At 35.1% G+C, this 16,937-nt stretch overlaps 2 protein-coding genes across 3 annotated transcripts in view; one reads left to right on the top strand and one right to left on the bottom strand.

The window, feature by feature from the left end:
- Window positions 1-10,975, top strand: part of ABCB1 (ATP binding cassette subfamily B member 1) — a 48,032-nt gene extending 37,057 nt beyond the window's left edge. Inside the window, exons 23-30 of one of the 2 annotated variants that reach the window (XM_015615657.2) lie at window positions 82-285; window positions 2,124-2,224; window positions 3,208-3,348; window positions 4,484-4,640; window positions 4,961-5,158; window positions 6,980-7,186; window positions 8,112-8,258; window positions 9,654-10,975. In XM_015615657.2, coding sequence (XP_015471143.1) covers window positions 82-285; window positions 2,124-2,224; window positions 3,208-3,348; window positions 4,484-4,640; window positions 4,961-5,158; window positions 6,980-7,186; window positions 8,112-8,258; window positions 9,654-9,848 — 1,350 coding nt within the window. In that variant the 3' untranslated portion in view covers window positions 9,849-10,975. Of the gene's footprint in view, window positions 1-81; window positions 286-710; window positions 1,012-2,123; window positions 2,225-3,207; window positions 3,349-4,483; window positions 4,641-4,960; window positions 5,159-6,979; window positions 7,187-8,111; window positions 8,259-9,653 lie in introns of those variants that run through there. The other variant, XM_015615665.3, reaches the window with a different exon arrangement.
- LOC107215556 overlaps window positions 1-16,937 on the bottom strand; it is a gene marked incomplete at its 5' end in the record, with an annotated part of 821,761 nt that overhangs the window by 750,954 nt on the left and 53,870 nt on the right. The gene's annotated exons all lie outside the window — the stretch shown is intronic.

Genomic DNA, 16,937 nt, shown 5'->3' with positions numbered 1-16,937 from the left:
CAAGAATTTTGTGGGTGGAAATGCTTTCCTTATTTAAAATGCAGTTATGTTAGTAAGAAATGCCTTTTTTTCTTTCTCCAGGCAACTGGTGTCAGATTAGCATTAATTGCACAAAACATAGCCAACCTGGGGACTGGAATTATTATATCATTAGTTTATGGCTGGCAGCTGACCCTGTTACTTTTAGCTGTTGTGCCCATCATTGCAGTGGCAGGAATGATTGAAATGAAGATGTTGGCTGGCCATGCTAAGAAAGATAAAAGAGAGCTGGAAGCTGCAGGAAAGGTGGGTCTAGAGAAATGAATGAATCTATTTCTGTATAATGTGTACAGTCATATTTACCAAAGCATTGTTAATGGATGTATGACTTCTAAATAAAGGAAATTTCACAATATTTAAGTTGCAAAGACAGCCAGGTACACTAGCAGACCTACAGAGCATCACACCTCTTCACAGCAATTCAAGACTTATGTTATTAACCAATTAATATTTTTGTAGTTGTTAAATATTAGAATGTGCTAAGCACAATTCAGGCATACTCTCTTCTCCTTCCTTTTCTAGAAATCTTTGTTTTCCTTATATTGCAACCATCCTCATTTTGAAATTCTCCTTTTTTTTTTTCCTGTCATCCCTTTTTGGCATGCCTTCTATCTTATGTTTATTACACTGCTCTTTTTTTTCTCTCCCCTTCATCTTATTAATGTTTGCAGTGATAATATGTATTATCCACTGGTTTCTGTTTGCCATTCCTTTGTTTCTTGAGTGGAAGAGAAAGATGAGAACTGAAAAGCAAGAAGGCTAGACTCTTGTTTAACAAATTAAATGAAGGCATTTAATGTCAATTCATTCCAAAAATCATTTTGGGACAGAACAAGTATTTCATCACTTCCCAGACATTGTTTTCTTCAAGGTAAAACTTTTCTAAAATCTCTTTCTATGTCCTACTGTTTTTAAAAGTTGCTGAAAATAAAATAATTTGTCTAAGATCATGCAATTCCTTTCCTTTCAACAGTGTACATTTCTCCTGCTTCTCTCTGAGGGATGAGAATTTATTTTATGTTGTTTTGTTGTAAGATTTGAAAGAAAATATTTGACAATTCTTGGAACAGACACTAAAGACTTTCTTAATGCAGCGTATTGTGAAGAATTAGCACAGGTCTTACAAGTATTTATGATTTTTAATTCAAAACTTTAAAAAAGTTTTCTATTCATAATGATGTGAGTTTTCCTTCTCAAGGCCACGTAAGCAAGCACTGGACATTCAGTTTTCATTTTTTAAAAAATATGTGTTTTTTCAGTAAAAATAGTGTTCCACCTGGAAAATTTGCTTTCTGCAAAGAGTTGCTGAACTTAGATTACTAACAAGCCTTACTTTATGATCTTAATTAAACTAAAATTACATTAAATGTATATTTTAGAAAAATGTATTAAAGCCTTGAGAGTCTTTTCACAGAATCATCATGGTTGGCAGAGACCTTCAAGGTCGTCAAGTCCAACCATCAAGCCAGCACCACCATAATGACCCCTGAACCATATCCCCATATCCATCTCTTGAGCACTTGCAGAAACACTGACTCCACCAGCTCTCAGGGCAATCTATTTGATAAATTTGATTGATTTAATTTATCTGATCACCCTGATAGTGAATTTTTTTTTATTAGTATCTAATCTGAATCTCCCTTGGCACATTTATGTATACAAATTACTCAATCTGCAGGATAAAAGAAGGTAACAGAGAAAATATTTACCTCCAAGGTCTCAGGCTCTAAGGCACCTAAGTAACCTGGACATTTTGGTTATAGCCCAACCCCAGCAGACTGGAAGTTGAATGCTAATGTGCCATTTTTCATGTGGAGTATCTTCTCTATATTTATTATTGCTGTCTAATAATTTTTCACCATTCATTTGCAAAACATTAGAGAGAATCAGAAAATTCTGAACATTGTAAGAAAATCTCATTGTCCTAAAAAGAAAAATATAAAATGCTTATTTTTATATCAACAGTCTATGTTTTTAATAACCTGCATAAAATACAAAATTGTATACCAAAAAATATTTTATTAATTTAAAATAAGGAATTGCAACATACCTAACATTTGATTAAAACATTTTTTCTATTGCAGATTGCCACAGAAGCAATAGAAAATATTAGAACTGTTGTTAGCTTGACCCGAGAAAGAAAATTTGAGTCAATGTATGGAGAACATCTGATTGTACCATACAGGTATAATAAAAATAACTAAGCTAAAAATATCTGTAATAAATTGCAAACATTTACTTCAACAAAAATAGATTGTTTTTTGTAGCGCATATGATTTAAACTAGAATTTAATTATCTCAGAATTGATGTAAATATTTTATATATTTTTATTGACAAATGCAACCGTCACCAGTCAACATTTTTTAAAATTTGATTTAATTAATTCTCTGTTATAATATAAGTATCTTCTATTACAATGTCACTTGATTTGGAAAAGTGTTGGTTTAAAGTGAGTTTTTGAAGTGGTCTAATATAAATTTTCATCTGATTTGTTTTGGATATTTTATTAAAACATTTTTTATGTAAATTGAATATTACATCATGTCATTTTTTTTTTTTTAATGTTAGTAAGATTGAAAACTCTTGAGTCATTACTTACTGGTTTGGGGCTGCAAATAAAGTAATATAAGTCTGTCTGGACTAAATAAAAATTTAAAAGTCTTAAAGTAAACAACTAAATAGATTCTACCAATTAAAGTTTTATTTGTCCCAGAATGGAATGTTTCATTTTCAGACATCTATGAGAAAAGTAAAGGAAATGAAAGTATATGTATACAGATATAATGGGAAAGAAGCAGGCGTGCCAATAACATATCTACCCTAATATATGAGTGGTTAGAGCACAATGCAGGACATAAAAGATATTACTTAGCTTTTTTTCTTGTGTTGCTGGGTTTTGAGTTCATATCTTGCAATCTGCAGAACAGTTCCTAACCATTCTCAGGGTTGACATTGATGGAATTGCTCCAAGACTTTCATCTTTCTGTTGTTCTCACATGAATAAGAACTTATTGGCTTATGAGAGAGAAGATGTGTTTTTAGTTAGTGTTTCAGTGTGTGTAAACTTTCAATTCCTAAGAGTATCAATTGAAGTAAATTGATTTTTATATACTAGGACTTCAGTATGACTGCACACTTTGATGAAAATATGCATTCTTTCTGTACAGAAATTCTGTGAAGAAGGCACATATATTTGGCTTTTGTTTTGCCCTCTCACAAGCAATGATGTTCTTTACCTATGCCGGCTGTTTCCGATTTGGTGCCTATCTCGTGGTAAATGGACACATGGAGTATAAAAGTGTATTTTTGTAAGTACTTCCTTTGCAATCCTTTCTCTGTCTATCCAGAAAAATGATTTATAATTTAAGAGCAATAACTCAATTCAGGGCTATGGAAACAAGTATGATACACTGAGATCCTACCAGTGTGGATATCAGTGACCTAAATACCCAAGAACGTCAACCGTACTGATTTTTTGTTGCCAACTAAATTAAAGATAGTTAACACTTAATAATTAAAGATAGTTAACACAGCTGACAGAAGATGTTAGAAAGTGTCTGCACCCCTCTGCTAGCTGAACACCACTAGCCAGCTGAGTGAATTTTTGGTTAGATGTATAGGGAGGGTTTGAGCAAAAATCGTATGAGCTCTTCTAGGTTGTTCAAATGCAGAATAAAACAGATCACTTTATGTAGCTCTGAAGGAAAAAGACAAAATAAATTAAAATGAATCTATTTTACTTGGCCTTAAAATAGACTAAGAGGCATCATATGTCAAATAGCTGTTCTTGCTGATGGCTTTGTTTCTGCGGCAGTAAGTAATATCTGAAGACAACAGGTTCTTAAACAATTCTAATTTATATTGTGGCCTATAAATTACATAAAATTCCATAAAATGACATAAAAGTCATCAAAAACCAATAAAAGTATACTTTTCAACCTTTGTCAGTATTGAAAACCCTGCAATTTTTTTTCCAGCAGAGATGTGGTAGAAAATTAAATATTTATTGTCACCTTGTTACAGGCTTGATTTCTTCTTTTCATTGATCCATTAAAAAGTGATCACTAACTCCCAAAGGTCATTGAACCGCAGAGAGGAACCCTCAGTGATGATAGAACAGCATTAGAGTAACACTGTTGCTTTCCTCATAGTCCCAGCTGAAACTTAGTATACTAACCAGAATTAATAACTAAAGAAATTATGCTAATAAGTAATTGAAACACTGAATTTGGAATGCAGGCATGTTTATCTCGTGTCATTAAAGGAAGGTAAAAACAAATTTCTGGAGACAAATTAATAATTAAAGCAATAATAGCTGATTACTACTTTATTCTTTCTAAATTTAGCCCTCTTTTTTCTCTGAGTTAAAGCTGACTGCAGCCACATTTCCACTATCCTTTTCTTCATTGTCTGTTGATATTTTTTTCCTGATTTCTTTTATAGAGTATTTTCAGCTGTTGTATTTGGTGCAATGGCACTAGGACAAACCAGTTCTTTTGCTCCAGACTACGCCAAAGCCAAGATATCAGCATCCCACTTGTTTCAGCTATTTGAAAGAGTGCCCTCAATAGACAGTTACAGTGAGGAAGGAGACAAGCCTGTAAGTAAGCCATGTGTGACGGGTGAGACTATTTATTGGTAATATGGACAGCACTCTTCTCACTCTCTTCAAACTGATTCTTCCTCTCCTTCTGATTACATCCTTGTCACAATGCATCCTTGACACATCCTCTGAATACAACATGGACCAAGTTCTCTATTGTGAGTCCAGCTTTTACACATAGAGCCAAAAGGGTATTTGTTTTGAAAATCTATATTGATTTCAGGGCAGGGGGAGGGTTAGAGATACTTCTGCAATTCTATTTTAATCAACTGTAAAATTGTCCTGAAGATGTAACAGTGATAATATTTTAATTATAGGAAACATTTGAAGGAAACATAACAATCAGAGATGTGGCATTTAACTACCCAAACCGACCAGAGGTCAAAATCCTCCAAGGTTTGAATCTAAAAGTAGAAAAGGGACAAACTCTGGCTCTTGTTGGCAGCAGTGGCTGTGGAAAGAGCACAGTTGTTCAGCTGCTGGAGAGATTTTATGACCCACTTGATGGAGAAATGGTAAGTATTTTTGCAAGAACATGTCAACAGGTTAAGTGAGAGTGTTCTTAATTGGTTTTCTGTGTTGTGATAAGTACAATAGATATTTCTGGTTTTATTTTTTAAGTATTTTTAATGTAAAGATCAGCAGTGACTCATTGGACTCCTTAATTAAATGAGATGCATCTAAGTCCCAGTTTCCAACATTACAATGAATTAATGAATATCTGTGTTATAAAAATATGCCTGATCCACAGTCTCATGATAGCTTTAAAAGGGCAAATTTCCTGAGATTTTTATAATAAGAAGAGATTAAAATCTAATAAATATATGTATCTATATATCTTCTGCATGATTTAGTAATAGAATTTGTCATCTATGTTCTTTAAAAAAAAGTCAACATTGACAAAAGTAATTTTTTTCATAATTTTCACTCGTCAGAAACATCTTTATGAGTATGCTGCTTATCAAGTGATAGATTGCAAATACTTTCAGTAATTTTGGTTTAAAATATATGCAGGGTTTCTTATACTACTTATTCAGCAACTTTACAATTTTTTTCACATAATGGTACTGTTAATTGATGTTCTTTGATGAAAACATGCTCAGAGGTTTTGTCTGAAACAGAATACATATTTTGGTCTTTAAGAGGTGAGAATAAGAAGAATTTTTGAACTTGTCTCTGCAGAGATATTTACAAAACATGAAACAATACTTAAATAAGGCCTAGATGAAATGAAAAAGATTTTTTTTATTGAGGTTAAAAGTGTCCAAAAAGGTTCAGTGTATCAAAATGATGTGTAGAAAGAAGCAGCATAGGTGCCCCAAAAGTGTGTTTAACAAAGTGCAACTTCCTTACCAGTGTTTCTGGCCTTGTGTCCATAAATAACAAACAACTTACTGAAGACAACCACAACCAACAGTTTACTGACAGTGAAACACAGACCTGTGCCATAGAAACCACAAAAGTGTTGGACTAACTCTCAAGCTGAGTTGCACTGTGAACTGAATGAAAGGGTTTAAAGCAGAAACTGTCCAAACAGCTGTTCACAAAATTCCCTTATTTAATTGGATTTTAAATCAGGTTCATTCTGACACCTTTTCCTTTGAAGAAAAAACTATATTGGCTGAAAATTGACTGTTCTAGCACCAGCTGTGGAGTTAGTAGAATTATCTTCTCCAACAGCCATGCTATGAAGGGAACAATTCTTCAACTACCCAGCTGATCATGTCACCCAGCACAGAGCCTGAGAACTGCACTGGGTCACTCTAATGGAGATTTAAAAGCCCTTTTAATGTCCTGGTATATGTCTGTCCAAGCTAAGGCAACTTGTGTAATTATGAAGCTGATACATAAAAAAAACCTTGAAATTTCTGTTTCATTTTTCTAATAGAAAATAATAGCAATTCAGCAGGAAAATTTAGCAGAAATATAAGAGAGTTACCAATAAAGAAAACTGGCTGCAAATGACATCTTAAGGAATGCAGAAGTAAATTTCTTCTTTATAGGTGCAAAATAGAGGAAAATTTTCCTGCTGAAGAAACAATTGAAGGAACTTTACCCAAAGTTCTTTGAAATTTCCTCAGCATATCCTATCTTCCACTGTCTTCAAAATCCTAATTAAGTACTGAAGCAAAGAAAATAACTGAGGCAGCATTCAATTCTATGAATTAGAAAATTTTGGAACATAGATGGGAAGGATGGGAAGGGATTATGTGGGCTTGCAATTGATAGGAGCTGAGGAAAGAGCTGCAATTGCACAACTTCTGTGTATGAATTTACAGTAAATCTCAAATTCATATCTAGCCATGTGACTAAATTTAAAATGTTTGCTTTCTCAGCTTTTTGATGGCAAAAATGCAAAGGCACTGAATATCCAGTGGTTGAGAGCTCAGATTGGTATTGTCTCACAAGAACCAATCCTGTTTGACTTCACTATTGCTGAAAACATCGCCTATGGAGATAACAGTCGGCAGGTGTCCTTTGAGGAAATTGTTAGAGCAGCAAAAGAAGCCAATATTCATTCCTTCATTGACTCTCTGCCAGATGTAAGTTATTCCCTTTCCTTCCTTCTCAGAACTCGATGTGAACTAAAGTGACAGGGAAAAACTGTGTCTGCTTATCTTTACCCAGGGTACAATAATTCTCTGAGATGAAAATAAATCTGAAAGAATTTTTAAAATATTTTCCTTACTTAATTGTGTTTACCATACTCGTTTTCACTCTGGGAGATTCCATTGTCAGGTGGAGAGTGGAACTTTTAAGATCTCAGGGAAAAAACCACACAATTTAACTAACTGAGAGCTGGTAGTAAGGAGTGAGGTTTTTAAAGTTGAGCATTTCTTTTTAAGCTCCTGTCTGTCTTAAGCATATGTAAAATATTCTGCTAGACTGATGAGTTTATACTTTCTTCCAGTTATACCTAGCCAGAACTTAAATTTCAAGTATTCCTATGGTCTGAAAATTACTAAAAAATTTTTCACCTATATGTATCAGACAAACACATAATAATGTAAGACTGAGCTTCTTGGGTCAGGTCTGCCAGGCACAAAATCTTGTCCTATGCAGTGACCAGGAAGACATAATTACAAGTATTCAGAAAGGCGAAAAATTTAAGCACATTTCCCCTGAATACTCATCTCAAATTGTGTGATTTCTCAGAGTTTGAACCCCAGTATTGTCACAGACTTTCACTGACCTTTGCTGTTGTGTCATCTGATTGAGAATAACATTGCCATTTCAACCTTAGAGTGGCTTGTTGCTTTGAATTTATTAAACACTTGATGTTATAAAGAAGTCTACTAGTAAAAGATCTATAGATCTATGGCAGATACAAATTCTGGTTAGTTGTTTTCAGAAAGCTACTGGTGTGGAATATGCCGATTATGGGAGGCTGGTGTCAAAGTTCAAATGCTTCAGTATACATCCAAACAGATTTTCATTCACAGGCTGAACTTAATATATTTTTTCCAGAAATACAATACCCGTGTAGGAGACAAGGGAACCCAGCTTTCTGGTGGCCAGAAACAACGTATTGCTATTGCCCGAGCTCTTGTACGTAAGCCCCAAATTCTGCTTCTGGATGAAGCTACTTCTGCCTTAGACACAGAAAGTGAAAAGGTAACTTAAGTCTGAACCTGGAATCTAATTTTTTTTTGGTATTACGATTCCCATGTTTACTCCCACAGTTTAAAGCCAAAAGCTGGAAATATGGTGTCTTAGGCAAATGATATAATTAGGCAAATAATAGACAAACGTAAATGTCTTAGCCCTCCTTGGGGGAAAAAAATAAGTTTTTTTTACATCTGTATGGCAGTGGGCAGATTGAAGTTGCTATGAAGAATGCATTCTTTAGCCTAGAAGTCTTCAGGCTTCAACTGAGAAAGTTGGTGTCAAAATTGAATCAGGACACACAAACTACAGAAGCCAAAAAGATTGAGGATGCTGCCAGAGAACGTTGTTTGTTTTTTTTTTCCCTGTGAAATGTGGGAAATGTGTTTCATAAGTTTTATTCTTCTCCCGTTGCTCTCTGGTTCTTGCTACATGTTCATGGCTAAAATTAAAATTTCAGGTGAAAACTGATAAAGCATTTACTTCTTTTTTAAGCCCAAAGCTGTGATCTTGGTACTACAGAAGTGCAATCTACATGTAGAAGATTAACAGAGAGTTTACAAGATACTTGCTATTAATGAGACAAATATTATATCATAGATTATAATCTGAAAAGTTGGAATTTTCTACTAAGTTTTGATCAATTGTAGGCATGAAAAAATGAGGTTTAAGGGGAAAATGCCATTAAATGATCCCATGATTTATTGTTTTATGGATTATATGCCAGTTAGGTATTGAAATTTAACCTCTTACTTTATTCTGCATTAATAAACACAAGGAATAAATACACCAAAGCAGAGATTGTTTTTAATGTCTTTCTGCCAGTGATAGCTTTAAGAAAATGTGATTCATAAGACTCCCTGTGAGGTCATGAGAACTACTATGATAACAGTTGTCCCAAGGATATTGACTTGACTTCCATATATAATAAATCAGTCATTAAAGGAAGCTATGGAGGTCCCCAGTTAAACCTCCTCTTCACAGAAAGGCCAATACTGAACTCAAATTTAGATTACTTTATGCTGTGTCTGGTAGAGTACTTGAAAATCTCAAGAAGATTCAGTAGAGATGTTTTTGTCCCTGTTCCAATGCTTAATTATCCTTGCAGTGAATATTTTTTTTATATCCAGTCAGAACATCTCCTTCAATTTAAGACATTTTCTCTTTTTTTCCTGTCATGCATCTCAGTAATGAGCCTGTTTCCTTCTAATTCTCTTAACTATCACACCATTATCCACTCTAATAATCTGGACTCTGCCAACACAGGCTAATTCTAAATCAAGAAGCTTGAGCAACAGATATTCCTTTTCCTTCACTGTCATATTAGAGTTTACAGATGGCAGTTGAGGGATATCACACAACAGCTGCCAGAATAGCTCACCTTTTGGTTTGTTCATTGTGCAGATTGTCCAGGAAGCGCTGGATAAAGCTCGAGAAGGTCGTACATGCATTGTCATAGCTCACCGCCTCTCCACCATCCAAAATGCTGACAAGATCGCCGTGGTCCAGAATGGCAAGGTCATAGAGCAGGGCACCCATCAGCAGCTTCTGGCTGAAAAAGGTGTCTACTATTCCCTGGTCAATGTTCAAAGTGGGTAATGCAATATTTCAATTAAAGGCAGTACTTATCTATGAATTGTCACTGTGGCTACTTTTGTCATTGTAATTATTTCAATATCAACAGTCAGTCTTGATACTTTTTGTTTTCTTCATTCCTTTCATAAGTTATACAAAACCAAGAAATACTAAGTAAATGTGTATCAGTTTCTCATTACTAGTTTTCATTATTCAAGACTCTTCTCTATGTGGCCAAAGCGATGCCCATTGCACTCATGAAAGTAGAAGCATGCTAAGCCAAATATAATTAATATTAGCTTGCTTTGAACTCTTTCAAAAATCACACTGATTAGGTGTAAGCAACTTGGAAATATTTTCATGCTCATTAAAAACAGGTCTGCTCTTGTCAGAAAGAAACCTCAAGTCTTACTCTCACTGTGCCTGCATAAGACAGTCCTGGCATATTAGGCTTGTTACCAATTGTTATGAGAACTTGCAGGTCAGCTGAAGCTTGATGCCAGATGTCTCTTGTTCTGATGTGGAGTTTTAGCCTGGGATGTCAGCAAAGGCCTTGAAAACATGGGCACAGGCTGAAAACAAAGGTCCCAGAACTGTAAGTACCTCACTGATGGTTAGTTACTGATCATTGAAGAGTTGCAGCCTTAAGCGATGGGAAAAAGCTGCTTGAAATGAAACAGAAATTAAACAGTAGATAAGAAAAAAAAGCCAAGACCACAACTGATGGGCAAGACAAGGCATCTGCTGCAGCCTGGGAAAGTGCTCTCTGCAAATCTCTCAAAGTCCTAGGAGTCAGAGGTCAAGGACTAAGAGCTTTCTAAAGACTGCAATATTTTATACAAGGTGAAAATCCCGGATTTGGACTTGGAGGAGGGGGAAGGAAGGCATCCTTTTTGGTGTTGATGTCCTTGGTTGAAGAGCACTTGAACTTGAGCACTGCCATGACTGAGACTCTCAAGGACTGTAACCATCGGTGCTGAACCCTTGGCATTGGCTCTGGGCTATTGTATATTATTTACTAATATAAGATGGCTGTTAAGGCTAACTGCTTTGAATATGGAGTAATATTGATTAATAATTATGAATAACTAAACAGTAGAAATGTATTTTGTTAGTATTTATGCAGTAAAGTTTTGTTTTTAAGTTTAAAACTGTCTTGATTAATCAATCGTCCACACTTCCATCATAGCAACTTCTCATTCCCTGAGATTTACACATATGGTCTGTCTTACCTACACCTAGATAATTATTCATGCAGAACCAGTCTGAAGTAGGCAGATAGGCTTATCAATTATGTTCAACCATTTATTAATTACACTCTACAAAATGTTGATCGATGCAGTCTCATTGTTTTCCTCTTGAATCACCTATTTTGTTTCTGTATTAGATGGCAAATCAGTTTGACTGGAAAATTTGTTTGTTTCCTATTTATGCATTGCTTGATACAAGAAGGTTCTTGTCTGTCAATAAGGATATTACTCTGAATAATAATATAAATAAGTTATACTTGCAACTATAAGAATGAAATAGGTGCTCTTTAACATTATAGTCTGAAGATTCAAGTCCGAACATACTTAAACTGGTTTTTTTTACTAAATCCTGGATATCAGTATTTTGTTTTTAAACTAGTATTTTTAACTGTTGATGATACCTTTTCTAATTACTGCATTAGTAATAATTGGGTTATCTCCCCAACTCATTTCAAAGATGCTTGATTTACCAGATCAATTTAGCTCTTGATGAAAATCAAGATGTTTCTAGTAAAATATCTACAGTACTATCTGAAAACCAATTTTTAAAATTTTGGCCATATGGTTTAAAATATATTTCAGAAATTCATGTCAAATGCAGAAACTTTCCAAAACAATCTATTTTTCCCCATTCTTTTCTTCTACATTTTTAGAGAAGTATTTGTTGAGACTCATGCAAAAGTTTGTAATAATTACAAATCCACTACAAATGCTTGAAAAGCTATGCTGCAGCTCACAATTACATCCTTTTTAGATTTTTTTTTCAGAAGGCCATGACAGCTGTATTACTGCAATTGAGCTTCCACTCAATACCTCACCATGTAGTTTATAAAGCCAAAAGGACAGACAAAGACACCTCCAAAAACGTGTTCTTCATCATATTCTATTCATCCACCTCTAAACTGCAATGCTTTACGCAAAGGAAAGGTTGACTGAACTAGGATAATTCTGCTTTAAGGACCATTATTTTACCACACCTTTCCAAGGGGCTTAGGAGGCCTTACTCCTTAGCTCTGCCTTTTCAGTTAGGCTCTGACCATTCTGGTTCCCCTTGATGTCACAAGACACTTGTCTGAGCTCTGAGTCCTTGTTGGAGTAGTTGGCTCTTGTCTTTTCCCATAAGCACCCTGCACAAAGGATGATATGTATATGTTGTTCTGAAATAATAGGCCTTTCTTCATCTGTCTTTGAGAACCTGCAGCAGTTTCGAGCAGTACTCACTGTTTTGAGGGGAGGTAATTTAATGTTTTCCCATGCATCTCTTGGACTCTAGACCCATTATCTTTGGAAGGAGTCTTCAGAGAGATGTTAGCATTGACACCACCTTGGCAAACTTAACCACTTTGTAAGCAAGTGCCACTGGCTATGGGGAAACAGAAAGCAAGGACTTAAGTTCATCAGTCTGCTGAAAAAACTAATCAAAACAGAATTCCCAGAAGAAAAAGAGGATTTAGATCTAGAAAGTCATTCTTACTGTAGATCCTTATCTGGCTGTTAAATACCAGTGTCCTATTGCCCAACTTTCTCCAGCATATTGACTACTGCAAGGATAATTGGCTGTTCCTTATGCCACAAGTATCTAATTTCTAAACCCTTCTATAATTTCTGACATAGAGTGACAGCATGAGTAAACTCCATCATTCTCCCTTTCCTCAGGAGTTTCTGAAAGAGTATTTCTCACCAACACCGTAGACCATGTACCATGTCCACAGGAGGACTATACATCAGTTCTCAATCTCCACTTGTCTCTTCTTCAGGCATTCCTTCAAAGTTCTACCTGAACTATCCCACATATTGGGAGAAGTTTGATGGTCTTCCTCCCTAAAACTGAATCCCCATCAATCCTGATTTACAGTTCTTCCTTCTTGCAAGTAAATCCTTTGAATCTATTGTCTCTTTCCTGTTGCAATACTTGTCTGTAAAAGCAACCTTCCTGGTAGCTTAATTTCTGTAAGACACTAAATATCTCCTTTAAGCACATGTTAATGGGTAATCCTAATAATCATTCATAGCACAAATAGACATAATCTTTTCCTCAAGGTGTATAGTCTATTTGTACCTTCATAACTCTTTGTCCTACTCCTCTCCCTCAAAATCCAGTCTAACCTGTAGATTTGGCCATTGAAAGGAAACAAGACAGCTTGTAGGAAAGAAGAAACTTGGTATACTGCTTATGAATATAGGGCAAAACCATTCAATTCTTGTGCAGAAAAAGCTACATTGTAGCTGTATTTTTGGACAGCCTAAAAAACTGTTATTGTCAAGTACTCAGTCTTCTAGACAAATTGTCTAGAACAATGTAGTTTAATCATAAATTCATTCTGTATTTCCAAGAGAGGATGGTATCATTATTTGAGTTACCTTCAGGCAGTAAATTGAAAGCTGAAAGTAAGAAACAGGACTAGCAGCAACTTCAATTTTTTTGCTGTGGGTTTCATGGGCTGCAGACCTATCAAAAATAGAGAATGGGAAGGAAATGAGCAGAACACACAAGGTCAGCTACCTTTAACAATCCCTGTTACTGAAAGGTGAGTACATGTCATTTTGTCTTTGCATGCTTATTTCTGTATAGATTTCATTCTGGGTGTCCTCCATTTAAGAGGGAGATCAGTATAATAACGCTGTTGCTGTAGAGATCTAGCACAGGACTGCATGTAATTCACAGTGAGCATTCAAACCTAGGTCATTTCTCAAAACAAGTCTGTCTTCTGCAGGGTCAACAAAGGTCTGTCCAGTGAAGACTGGGGCACATTTCATCCTGTTCTAGAGCTACTGTCACCAGCAGGTCAGATTAGCAGCAACCTTGTTTTGCATCTCTCCATAAGAGGGTGTGAGCATGAGTATCATAAATACCTACATTGTTAATACATTGGTGTAGAGTAAATGAAACACACCTTGAATGAGAGCTCTACTAAAATTAGCATCTGAGATCCTGCATTACATAATGTTTTATAAAAGTAGATCCATAAACACTGGCTGCAGCCTTACATTCACCAAGCCAGAGACATCTTTAATGGAAATACTAGAAATTGTATGGGGCTGTTTTAAAATGACATTTAAAGTCATTGATACTTCAGATAACTTAAATTTAAATGTTCTGCTTGTGTAAACACTGTGTATATAATCTCTGAGTAGAAATGGTATCATTCATTTGCTTAGTAAAGTTGACAAATATGTTAAGAATCTTTTTTGAATACACAAACACTTGTTCTAAGATTAAAAAGCATGCTGTACGCATCATATAACAAACGGAAATAGTTTTATTTCTGTGTTAATTCTGATCACAGATGAAAAAGAAGTGAATAACTTGATTAATCCAAGAAAACAATCCAGTTAATTATCTGCAAGATGTTAAAACAAAGCAGTGTTGAGGGAGAAGGAATCCATTTCTATATGACACAGGAACTGTGGGATCCTACTTATGTTTCAAATGTCCATAATTAGGACAGCTTTTATTACAGCAATATATAAAAAAGCCAGGGCATAACTTAGAAAGAAGCTGTAGAACCATAAAATTACTTGGGTTGGAGGGGACCTTAAAGAACATCTAGTTCCAACTCCTCTGATGTGGGCAGGGACACCTTCCACTAGACCAGGTTGTTCAGAGCCCCTTCCAAGCTGGCCTTGAACACTTCCAGGGACAGGGTTATCCACAACTTTTTTGGGCAACCTGCTCTAGAGCCTCACCACACTCAGAGTAAAGGATTTTTCCCTAGTACCTAATCTAAGCCTGCTCTCTTTTGGTTTGCAGCCATTTCCCCTTTTCCTGTCCCTACATGCCCTTGTCAGTAGTGTGGGTGCACAGTGACCAGCATTATCAACTCTCTTTACTGCTGGGGCTATCACAACACTGGCACCACACTTCTTCCTTTCCAGGCACTCTTGTCTTTCCCCAGGATTAACTACTTTTTACATTCCCTTTTACATATATGGCATTTTGTACAGCTTTAATTTTGGATTAATCAATGTGCTTGATTGTTGCAGAAACTTTTCAGTCATTCTTTGATATGCATATATTTAACAGTGTTGTAGAGGAATACATCATTTCCATGTTGTTCAACAAACGAAAAAAAAGAAAACAAAATTTTTGTGTGCATTCTAAGGAATGAGTTGGAAAAGGCACTATGGAATTATGACACATTTCTCCATCCACCAGATTAATTCCTAACCTAAATTAAGTTTTCCAGGATTTTCTTTTGGGTAGCCCTACAGAAGATTTATCTACATGTATCTATTTTTCACTGTAAAAGAAGATGAGTTATTAAAGATCAGAGTTATTTACATATCTGCTGAATAAAAAACAGCTTAGACACTACTCCTCATGCATATTAGAGTTGTGAATTACAGTTCAGGATGCTAATATTTCCCTGTTCAGCCTGTTAATGGTGCATTCAATGAAGCATACAGCAATCTAGTTTTGCAGATGTTTATAATTTCGTTTCCTGCAATTTCCTGATGAGCTTGATAAATAATCAGAAGCTTAGTTGCTCACTTGGAGCTTTGTATGTAGGCATTTGAAGTCTTTCCTCTGAAAGCTCTCATTTCCACACTCTTACCTATGAGACTTCAACTGTAGAAAAAATGTATGTGATTTCCATCTAAAAATATTTCCTTTCAAAATGAAAATAAATTTCAAAATTTATTTTAAAATAAATTTCTCTATGAGTACTTGTGAAAAATTGAATAAGTAATTTCTGTGTTTGAACTTTAACACTAATTTCCCTTGAGTTCATGATGAAAGGTGTGACTTTTCTTCTTTATTACTCTATTCTGTAAATCAGTAATTTTTCTTCCTATGGCCATGTCTTTAATTTGCCACATGATGGCCTCATTTGTTCAGAAAATGTCTACAGTGATCTGCATCTTTTTTTCATTTTACTTCTTCATGCATGTCTTGTTTGACTCAATGTATGCAGTATTCTTCAGCCTAAACACTGATATTCTCTTTCCTCCCTAAGGGATTAGCACATCACATTTACAGTCCTGACAGCATTGCTGCTATGTCATTTAAAGTCAGAATTCCTAAGACTCAGACTAAGGCAGTAGACACTAACTGCTCTTCCCAGATTCTACTATGTCAAGCAGACCTGCTGGAGGCAATCCATGATGGTAGATAATGTTTATCTCCTCTTTCAAATCAAAGGCTTTCCATTTATTTCTTCCTAATTTAATCTAATTTGTCACAAAACCTATTAAGATAAAAGAGAAGGATAAAGAAGAATCATCCCATGTAAAAAGTATTTCAGAGTATTACAAGAGCAAAGAGGTTTTCATTTAGTCTTGGTAATTTGATTCCAGATACAGAGTTTGAGTTCCATTTTTCTGAGAAACTTGCTTCCTTAAGAGAAATTGCATTCAACACCAGTATCATTCTACATTTTACAGAACAGATATAGGAATTTACAAAATAATGTAAATAGAGAATTAAAATTCCACATTTATATTAAAGTGAAACAGTTCGCCTGTGGGACAACAGGCATTTTACCACCAACATCAGTATTTTATACTAGGAGAATTTAGTATTGTCTGTTGATAAAAGATAAAAGCATTTCATAATTGCTTGATTTTGCAGCTGTGGACAGGAAATTCAATGTTTGGTTCAATTTAATATACAACAGACTTTAAAAAAGATGTTCAGTGCACTTTCATATGACCTAAATGAAAATAATTTTAAAATAATTTAGCTGTCAAATCAGTTAAACTGGCTGCAATGAGGATACAGAGATGGTTTATTGCTTTACACTGAGAAAATTCTGTTTCTAGGATGAGATTGCTTCACAAGAGGAAAATAATTCTCAATAACACCAGTGAACTTCTCATTGTGGATAAGTATGTATGTGCACAAACACTACTCTTTTTTTGT

Source organism: Parus major, chromosome 2 (genome assembly GCF_001522545.3).
Source record: "Parus major isolate Abel chromosome 2, Parus_major1.1, whole genome shotgun sequence".
Taxonomy (NCBI): Eukaryota; Metazoa; Chordata; class Aves; order Passeriformes; family Paridae; genus Parus; species Parus major.
The sequence above is the reverse complement of the archived record's forward strand: the minus strand, read 5'-3'. Positions and strand labels throughout refer to the sequence as shown.